The sequence below is a fragment of the Pholcus phalangioides genome, unplaced genomic scaffold (assembly GCF_987345545.1).
Source record: "Pholcus phalangioides strain wild (caught in Gottingen) unplaced genomic scaffold, Ppha-v1.0 ptg000008l_1, whole genome shotgun sequence".
NCBI lineage: Eukaryota > Metazoa > Arthropoda > Arachnida > Araneae > Pholcidae > Pholcus > Pholcus phalangioides.
In genome coordinates, this window is record NW_028301601.1 from 4,726,751 (window position 1) to 4,737,181 (window position 10,431).

The window sequence follows — 10,431 nt, forward strand, 5'->3', positions numbered from 1 at the left end:
TTTGCGTATCAATAATGAATCTAAGTGTATTTCTATTGATCGTTTAAAACCTGCATTTTTGTTTAATTCTCTCGAATGCAAAGAATCTAATGTTCGCAAATCATCTATATGTAATGCCCCAGCCTCGCCACAGGGCTTCGTCACGAGGTCCGGACGGAAAGTCCGTTTTGTAACACCTTATCAAGCTTAACGTCCTTCGGACTCGTGGGGGAGTACTGTGGCGATGCTGTCGGCAAGAGTGTGTAGGTGTTGGTTTCGAATAGCATAAATCTGCCAACACCTCGTTATGTGCGCGCGCCTTTTCTTAGCCTCTCTTCCGCTTTTGGCAGAGAAGGCTTTGGTTTCTTGCAGAGTAGAGATGTCTTTTGACTGTGTGTCCGTGTATTATTATTTCGTATATATGTGTTAACGTGCCGTGTGTTTCTTCTAATTAATAAACCGTATATTTAACCGTATCTAGAATTGAACAGTCTTAGTGGAGTCAAATAAAATTTAACTATGGATAAATAGCTACTTCAATTTAAATGTCATTATCACCTCCGGCAACTACATATGGTGTCCACAACATGCTGTGACCCAGAGATCAAAAAGTTAGTTTTCTGATGTGATCGGAACTGTATTCAAACTCTGCAGTCAATCACAAAAAATTAAATTCATATGCATATTCTTAAGATTTGCATTTTTTACAGTATAGTTTTTTCAAAATGTGTGTTGATCATTCATTTTTCAAGAAACCCAAAACATCATGTTTCCCAAACATAAATACAATTTGTATGTATTCATAACATTTTTGTGAATAAAACCTGATGTTATATATACATTTTGAACAATTTTGTTTTTAAAAAAAATAGTTCAATCAATGAAAACCATAGATTTCTAAAGCATATATAAAATATATATTTATTTAAAATTCTCTAAGTAGATTCTAAAGAAAACAAAAACAAAATAAAGGCACTTTTCATGATTGCTTGTAAAACGTAAATAGATATGCATTTTCTGTCTCAAAGATAACAGTATTTAAAATAAAGTGTTTAAAAAAACTAAAATATTTTCTATAAAATATATCATTTTAACAGTTTTGATAACATTTTTTATTTATTAAATGTATAAAATCAAACAAAGTAGTAGTATAAAAATGGACGATGATTGACAAGAAAATGAGCGATGTTTGAATTTAAATCATTTTCATGTAGAGTTCACGGATGTCTTGTTTTGCAAACAACAAATGATTTTGTTTATGAAAACGCAAAATGGTCTGAATCCCGAAGAAATCTTATTTCAGAAGTCTGAGATTACTTTTTTTCCTTGACAGAATTTAGTTGAAGAATTATATTTCAGCAGAGTATATAAAGTTCCCTCCACGAAATACTACTCCTCTTATCCATCACATGGTTCATAAGGTCTTTTCTAACGTTATGAAGCTCTAAAGACAGGAACTTCTTTCTTAAAGTTGTTTTGCACTAATATCTGACATAAAACTAACAGTCAGTAACTTCTGAAAAAACTATTTCACCATCCTACGTTGCATTGCATAGTTCTTATTTACAAAGCTTGGCAGTAAGTGCCTTACAGAGAACCATCAATTTAGCTTGGAATATATTTTGTGGCCAGATAGTGTTGCAAGCTAAAATTTTGAGGGCTTTGACACTGAGGTTATAGATGATACATATTCACGAAACCAGACTCTCTCCCTAGCACAGGGAGCTACCCGCTGGTGCCTGGCACTAGGAGGCCCATCAGCGTGAGAATTTCTTTGGCTCTCAAGGAATACCCGCTGGTGCCTGGCGCTAAGGCCCACCAGCATGAGAATTAAAGCTTTCCAAATTCTCTGTTGTACATTTTTGATTTTGAATATTTGCCATGCTACTGTTAAGACAATGTTCCACCGAGCACTGTTGTCGCGAGACATTGATCTAAAGCATGGATAAGTTAATATATATATATGTATTTTTTTTTTTTGGATATGGGGATCGGGTTGCGCTATGGTGGCCGCAGCGTTGTCGGTGCGAGAGGCGGGAGCATTGTGGGAGATTGGGAGGGACGTCTGGCTCTCGGAAAGGCTGTGATGTTGAGGCTCATTTTTCCGCTATAGCTCACCCAATTGGGTAAAGGGCAGAAAATCACTTCATTGTGGTGGAACTGAGCTATAGTCGGTTTCAGATAAAGATAAAGCACAGGGAGCTAGTTTTAAGGGCACTGGTGCCGGATTTCCTTATAGGCCAGACAGGCTGCAGCCTAGGATCCCGACGTCTGCAGGGTGGGGGAACCTTAAAAAAACTCAGTTACTTTTTGACAAAGGACAGCTGAAGTTGGACATATAATGGGCTCCATTACCTTCAATAGCCTAGCGCACCATCAAACCAAAATCTGGCCGTTAAATGTACCACAATGGCACAATATTTTGTGATGTTGTAAATGCTTGACTGTCAATGGTGAAATGAGAATTACAGATCTGAATTCCGCACAAAAAACCTTACTCAGACAAATGTAAAAAGGATTTTCTTTAAAAAAGTTGATGCAAAAAAATTATTGCCAAATTTGGAAGAATGGATTAGCTAAACCTACAGAAACAGCTAGGTACCTATATGCAACTGAGTGCACTATAAACTTTATTGCCACAAGGTGCTTATTTAAAGACCAACCCTACCAGGTGACACATCATGAGTGTGAATTATGTTCCAGAACAAATTAACGATGAGTACCAAAGTACCATTCTGCACATATAGAATATATCAATACATATATTAAGTACATGATCACCTAAAGTATTTGTGATATATAACATATAAACATAAATAGTAAAAATGCTTCTTTCCGGTCTATCTCTTATTATAGTTTACATACCATTAATGGCTTTGTCTCGGTTCAACAGTAAAACGATTGTGTCTTTGCATGAATATAAAACATAAAAACTTGACAGTACAACAATATACACAAACGTAGGTACACTACATGTACAAATATCTATGTGATAATTGTGGCAGGGAGCGACTGCAGACCAGATCACAAACTTGCAGAGCTGACTTCCACTGGGACTATCATGGGTTTTCTGAACAGAATGTAATCGTGAAAGTAAAAGCAGCACATGTTCGTGATTATTATGGTTATCAGAAGCCAGGCGTTCCAGCTCATGACAATCAGCATTACGAAGTAGCCCATAGTCAACTGCAGCATATGTAGGAGAGTCTGCAGGCAGTGGAATTTGATCCTGCAGATTTTTTAGAGAAAAAAGAACGAATGAATAAATGGGAAAATAAGAACAATGACATATTTACAGGGCAGGGATGACAGAGTGAACGTCACAACTCTGCCCTTGGACTGAGACCATTGCTGAGATCTCTTGCAGCCCAGCTTAGTAGTAGATTCTGGAACAAAGTGCCTAACAGTCTGAGGGCCTATTTAGTATTGTGTCTAATTTATCAGTGCTGCCATCTATATTTCAGATTGTGGAAGAAATGTAGTGATTGAATATTTATACTGTTGCTCTCTGTGGCGAGACTTTTTAATAAGATCAGCTTGCATTCGTGTCGCAGAGTTCAGAACCACAGAAAATTACAGGTAGCGAATTCAGAGGAGCAGCAAATATCAGAAATTAGTGCTGAAGAAAATCAGAGTAGGTAGAGAAAAGGGAGGTGAAATAATAAATCCACCTCTGCCCACACAGCGAAGGACATGTCAGTGAGCCATCAAAGAGTTACCTAAAGTGTGTGTGTGCGCGTGCAAGCATGTCAGTGACTAAAAGAGTGACATAGAAAGTGTGCAAGCATATGAGGGATACATACAGCGCGGTGCCAGATCAGTGAGTGATCTAGAGAGGAGGGTCACTCGATGAATGACTAAAAGAATGACCTAGAGCATGTGTGAGCATGGGAATGATCTAGAGAGAAAGAGAGAGAAACCACATCAGTGAGTGACTTAGGAAGTGAGGAGCCAGTTCAATGAGTGACCTGGAGACTGTAAATATGAGCATGACAAAAAGACTTGAAGAGTGCCCAAGCATGTGAGTGATTGAAAGAGTGACTTAGAGAGAGAGAGGGGGGGGCAGATTAGTGAATGAACACAAGAGTATGAAAGTATGGGCGTGACCTAGATAGCAAAGAACCACATCAGTGAGCAGGCAAAGAGTGAGCATGAGTGACCTAAACAGTGGCTTAGCAAGTGAAAACAAAAAGAGGAAGTTCGAGAGTATGAAAGTATGCGAGTGATCAAAAGTGTGACTTAGAGGCAGAAGCATAGTAACTGGGTGTTGCTAAATGGACAATATCCCTGGGTCGCAGACTTGAGGAATGAGTGGTCAAAAAATTAGAGAAGAATGGGTAAAGGGCCGTGAAAATTTTTATAGCCCACAGCCAGGCGGCAAAACCTATAAATCTGTCTCTAAATGGAAATCGTCATTTTTTGATGTGATTTCTTTCTTTCTGGATCACTTGCAAGTGATCTGTTACAATAAGGCATTTAATTATCACTTTACTCATGCAAAGTTTAATAGATTGGAGAAAGCCTAGAAATCTATATTTAAACTATGAAAAATCCGCACATCAGATTGTATAAATTGAAAACTTACCATGATATGGTAACTATAGGCTACACAATATCTTATCAATGTCATAAATTGCTGCCCTGGACCAAATATCGTAGTGATTACAAAGGTCTCACCTTCTTACAGTTTTCTGAGGCAAACTGTCAAACCATGAAAGCGGTGGTATTTTGGATGCTTCTGCTTCCCCTTTGGCAATGCTTGTATAAGGGTCATCTTTGCTGTTAGTTAGTAGAGTGACTAGCTGGTGCCGAAAGGCTTTCACAGCTTCATACAAGAACGTGAATAGGGCAACTCCAAGACACAGACCTATGAATGCTGCCAATGAGAAAAAAAATCTTTCTGAAAGTGATTAGCCATTGTCATGAACGTATTGTCATACACGAATCTTGGTATATTCTCATACATAAGTTCACATTACCATAAGGCTAGAGATGACACCTTGGGCCATGCTTGGGTGTGCTGAAATGTTTAGTCAGCCATAGACATGGATTTGGTGAAAAAAAAGGGCAATATAGCCATTTTACCGTGACAAGATATTGAGTAAAACTTTTTACCCTAGCAGGGGGAAAATGAGGACCCAAAAATAATACCCTCAGTCTTTTTTAAGGACATTTTGGGGGAGTCATTCATATACCCCCTTTCCCATGATCCTATCAGTGGGCAAATGGAACTATCAGACATTATATTGTGATGTAAATGGTTTTTATAGAAAAATCCCAATTACAGGTGAAATATGCCAGCTTTTTTTTTGTTTCCCATATAAACAGCCAGGGCTATAACTACCATTTTTATGGGGGGGGGGGGCAAAACATGATTTCGTCCCCTTCCCTCCACTACTTAACCGAATATGCACCTGATACACATTCCTCAAAGGAATTTCTAACGAATCGTAAACATGCCAGAATGTGTGGTCTGAGTGTACGCTTGACTCTAACGTATTTATGTTGCTGAGTTGCGCTTGTCTTGTGATCATGTTGCCATCTGGCTTCCATTTTCTGAAGTAAAGATGGAAATGCTTGAATTTTCATGTTTTATCAGTATCGTGTTATAGGCCTGCCTGCTATCTGCAGAAAAACTTTTTCAAATGGGAGACAGGCTCACATTCGTGCCTCAAAGCTGGAAAAAAATCCAATGATTTTTATAACAGTATTTTTGTTCTCTCCTAAAATTGGTTAGATCTTTATTACAGGAAACTTTACAACAAACGAGTGAACACCTGCTACATGTGAATGTAGCCTCATCCATAAACAGGGAAGAGATGTTGCAGTATTCCCTGTTGCAGGAACCGGCCTGCAAATGTTACATGTTGTAGGAAATCTGTTTCATATAAGGCCTGGACCCATTGGAGATGGTAGGGAGGGTGTAACCTTTCTTCACATAACATGTGACATACCATCATATGGTAGAGCCATTGCTCACATGCTTCATTCAAGCTGGCCGTTCACTGCATCAAGGATTGCTTGTATCTGATTTACCGTTCTCATGCTCCTTGCTCAACTGTGTCATGTCTTTGGGTGAGGAGCAAGCCTGTCTACATGAGTTGCCTGCATAAGAGTTGAAATGTTGTCCGATCCGGTGCTGGAAATCATTCATGGTAGTCTAACTGCTTCTACGGCATCGCATTTGCAGTCCCATAAATAAAGTGGACATCAACATTCAAATATTGCTGCATTTATGCCGACGAATTGCAGCTGAATGATAGGTTCTGCAAAAGGCAACATTTTATCTACTCCAGAGAAAGTGCCATCTCGCAGCTCACCGCTTGCTTTCTGACCCCGCACTGTGTGATGAAAATTGTTTGTTTTGGAGAGTTCTATCACCCTTACAGTTCAGGCCATCAGTTTCATACCCTGTATAATGGAACAAAAAAAACATATTTGCCCAAGGCCGAACTTATGAGAAACAGGTTCTTATCTACACCATACCTTGCCTTTTGTTATTTTACCCCCTTTCTAACCCTTGGATTTGTGCCCCCCCCCCTTTTGGCTTTCATCATCCCTGGCCGAAAGACATATTTAAAGAGACTGGGCTATGTAGGAAACAAGTTTGGATAGCCGCTTATTTACAGGGGGCTAAGTATTGCCCAGGGCGTCAAGTTTAGGGGGTGGCAAATTTGAGTAATGAGTGGCTAAGAAAATTAGTAGAATGGCGGCAAAATTTGAAAAATCCTCAATAAATCTGCCTCTTCCCAGTCAGTGAGTGACCTAGAGAGCCTATGTGAGTAAGCGAAAGAGTGACTTAGAGCATGGGCAAGCATATAAATGAATGACCAAACAAGTGACCTACACAGCAAGGGAACAGGTCAGTGAGTAACCTAGAGGATGTGCATGTATCTAAAACAGTGTGCGAGCATGTGAGTGACTAAAACAGTGGTGTACAAGTGTGTAAGTGGCCAAAACAGTGGTGTACAAGTGTGTAAGTGGCCAAAACAGTGGTGTACAAGTGTGTAAGTGGCCAAAACAGTGGTGTACAAGTGTGTAAGTGGCCAAAACAGTGGTGTACAAGTGTGTAAGTGCCCAAAACAGTGTTCAAGCATGTGAGTGACCAAAATAGTGTGCAATCATGTGAATGACTAAAGAGACACAGGTGTATTTGTAGGAGTGGAGATGAAGGCCTAGCAGCTTATGGCACAGGGTGGCGAATTCAAGGAAAGAGTAGTCAAGAAAATTAGACTAGAATGAGGGAAGGGCAGCAAAATTTTTGTAGCCCACAGGTGGCAAAACTATAAATGTGCGTCTGAGTTTCAAGGAGAGGAGTTAAATTTAAGGAGTAAGTGGCAAGAAAGTTAGATTAGAATGGGAGGAGGAAGGCAAAATTATAAATATGTCTCTGTCCTGCTCAAGCAATGCTAGGATCTTTATGGAATTCTAGGCAAGGATTTTTCCCAACTACTCTCTAAAGTAAATTTATAGCTTAAAAAAATAATAGGGTTCATCTCAGTTTCCCCCAGGCTGGATTCCTCTTGTATTCATACCGGTGGATATGCGTGTGTGTTCAGCATACATGCCTACTGAAGTTTGTACAGCATAATTATACAAAAAGTATTTATACAATAACAAGAGCTTAGAAAAATTTACCTGAAACGGAAGACACTGATAGGCCTTTGAATAGAAGATTTTCGACTCTGCATGAGAATAAAAAATAACTTTCGGAATTCACCATCTGGAAGAGAGGAAACGGTATCAGTTACAGCATGCAATAAGTTCTCAAACATGGTCTCATAGATAACACACATCATCATTTTAATTTTATGCATCATCTGCACTATAGTCAAAACTTCCATAACATAGGTGGAGAGGCTGTGCTGTATGAGGGGGGAGGGGGTACCAGACTTCTTCCTTTCTCCCCAACATGACCCGACCCACATGGGTAAAGCACTTATATCCCAGAAGGGACAGAGCCCGGGCCTTGTCTTGTCTGACATATCTCTTAATTTATTATGTCATTTCAAACATACTCCTGAGTTTAGGAAATTCACTCTTTTGTCCTTTTTTTCAGGTTCCTGTAATTATTATTAGTATTTTAACATATACTTTACTCTGAAACATATATCTCTTCATTGACATTAGTGTTTGTGTGTTTTTTTTTTTTTTCCATGTATGTTTACATACTTTGACCAATGGCCCTCGAAAAATTCCCAGAATAAAAGAACTCAAGTTACAAGCTGAGCAGTAGATACTATTCTAACCATGACCCAGCTTGCTCCCAGGATATTGTGAAAAAGACAGTCTGAAAAACAACTCTGGGAGAAAAAAACAGCAACATCCAGTTTAAAAATACCATTGTTAGCCCACCATCATCTAATGTGATGTCCTGAAGTAGGGGGGAAGGGGGAAGAGGTGTTACCTCTTCCATTCAGAAACAAAGAAAACAAGATGCAAACAACACTCAACGCTGATTCCTAGCAGAGCCATCTGTTGTAAAAGTTGGGAAAACGGATGTTAAAAGGGATGCGTGTGCAGACGTCCTACTTTCTCAATTTTTGAATCTGTTAACCCTAGGGGGGACACGATGATGATGCCGAGGGAGGGGGCAGGATGATGATGTCAATTCCTGATGCAGATGTCGGCTTCTGCTCCATTTGCAGCTAGAGATATCTGTCTCTACTTCATTTGCAGCTGAAGATATCTGCTTCTGTTCATATGCAACTGAAGATATCTGCCTCTACTCCTCTCATAGCTGAAGATATCTGCCTCTACTCCACTCATAGCTGAAGATGTCTGCCTCCGTTCCATTTGCAGCTGAAGATATCTGCCTAAACTTCATTCATAGCTGAAGACGTGTGCCTTCATTCAAGAGTGGATTCAGGGGAAGGGAAGCAATGGGAAAGACCACCCCTTCCTAAAGCCAAATAAAATGGGAAAATTTGTCCATCCCTTAAAATATGGGTCAAACGGTTGATCAAACAAACTTACAAAATTAGCCCTTGGGTCACATCATCCTGGATCCACACCTGCTCACTCACAACATTCATACAGTTGCTGTCGCTCAATGTGTTATTTGCCCAGCTTATTCACCAACTCATTTGGTCGTGCACTCTGTCACTCACTCACTGGTGACGAACTGTTGTTAGTGAACTATTTGACACATGGTGATTTCTGTCTGTGAAATTAAATGGCGGTGAATTTTCCGTAAATCCTTTGAACCAAGGGACAAGTCTTTACTATAAGACTGTAATTATAGTTTCACAAGGAAATACGATTAAAAAAAGATTTCGAATTTTAAACTCAGAGCTGAAGAGTTAAGGCTCTCGTAAACAAAACATCATACCACAAATAACTAGAATTTCCATTAGGTTTGGGCAATGAAAACGCATAGGACATTCGAATAACCATGGAAATTAATACTCCGAATGACCCAGATCATGGGCGGAGATACGGGGGGGGGGGGGCACCCCCCTCCCCAGTGTCACAGGTGGAGTCGACTGATCTAATGTATATATGAGCTGACATCATCATCATCGTGCCCCCCCCCCCCCCCCAGACTTCCAAGTCAATCTCCACCTATGACCCAGATCAAAGTTAGATGGTAATTATGATATTGTATTATAAAGGAAATAAAATGTAGATATCTTACTTTGTTTTGTTAGGGGTTTTCATACACATATCATGGAAATAGGTGTAAATTCACATACCTAAAATATACAAAATAAAATGGTTGATACTATTTTAAATGAGTAAAAAAAAAAAACGTCCTTATGAGATGGCTGAAATAAACAGCACACAGTCCACTCAGGAAACTAGATAGCGGCGTTATCGCGTTGCGTAACTTCTTAGAATTAGGGCGTGGTGTCGAGATGATAATTTAAAGTAAAAATATCGTGTGCTATACCTCTCGAGGGAAACAAGTTTCACTAGAGACGCAGACGACCAACCCTTCGAGAAGCCATTTTGTTTATTCCTCCGTCAACCTCCCAATGATTTTGAGAAGAAAAAAAAAAAAGGAAGCAAAAAACGATCTCGATCTACATCTTTGATAAACAACATCTTGACCAAAGTCCGAAATGAGGTTGAAGGGCCATCGTGCTCTCTCTGCGATGTAAACAACCATACACGTGCAATTATAAATAACAACAAGGACTAAGATTTCTGGTGAGGACTAAAACTTAACGTTTCATTTCTTTTCACAATGTGACCATACGTCCCGTTATCTTCATGTTTTTCTGTGTTGGACTTATCTATCAAAACGATGAGTGTACAAAAGATTCCCGCTATCTGGGTATGTGCATTCGCTCAGGACCACAAAATTTGAAATATATATATATATATTCACAGCCCAACAAAACATCTTCGATGCCATTCGAAGCCCTCTTCTCCATGGGCCCCCGCGAGAATGGGGCCCATGGGGAAGTCCCCTGAACTCCTGCCCTGGAGCCCTCATGAAAATCATTT

At 39.6% G+C, this 10,431-nt stretch overlaps 1 protein-coding gene across 3 annotated transcripts; it reads right to left on the reverse strand.

The window, feature by feature from the left end:
* Window positions 1-570: 570 nt before the first annotated feature.
* LOC149083531 (high affinity copper uptake protein 1-like) lies at window positions 571-10,117 on the reverse strand. Of its 3 annotated transcripts, XM_089234049.1 has the most exons (5): window positions 9,872-10,117; window positions 9,617-9,674; window positions 7,618-7,702; window positions 4,657-4,855; window positions 571-3,208 (listed from the first exon to the last, which is right to left on the reverse strand). In XM_089234049.1, the coding sequence occupies exons 3-5, from the start codon at window positions 7,700-7,702 to the stop codon at window positions 3,004-3,006; spliced, it is 489 nt and encodes a 162-aa protein (XP_089090175.1). In that variant the 5' UTR covers window positions 9,617-9,674; window positions 9,872-10,117; the 3' UTR covers window positions 571-3,003. The 3 variants fall into 3 exon arrangements, with proteins under 3 accessions (XP_089090175.1, XP_089090177.1, XP_089090176.1); XM_089234051.1 differs by lacking the exon at window positions 9,617-9,674 and having other exon boundaries at window positions 882-3,208; window positions 9,872-10,091; XM_089234050.1 differs by lacking the exons at window positions 9,617-9,674; window positions 9,872-10,117 and adding an exon at window positions 8,956-9,056 and having other exon boundaries at window positions 882-3,208.
* Between the last annotated feature and the right edge of the window lie 314 nt (window positions 10,118-10,431).

Coding starts and splice junctions, on each gene's coding strand:
- LOC149083531 (XM_089234049.1), bottom strand. CDS start 7,702: ATGGTGAATTCCGAAAGTTATTTTTTATTCTCATGCAGAGTCGAAAAT. Junction 4,856..7,617: donor ATCAGTGTCTTCCGTTTCAG/GTAAATTTTTCT, acceptor TCTCATTGGCAG/CATTCATAGGTCTGTGTCTT. Junction 3,209..4,656: donor CCTCAGAAAACTGTAAGAAG/GTGAGACCTTTG, acceptor AAAAATCTGCAG/GATCAAATTCCACTGCCTGC.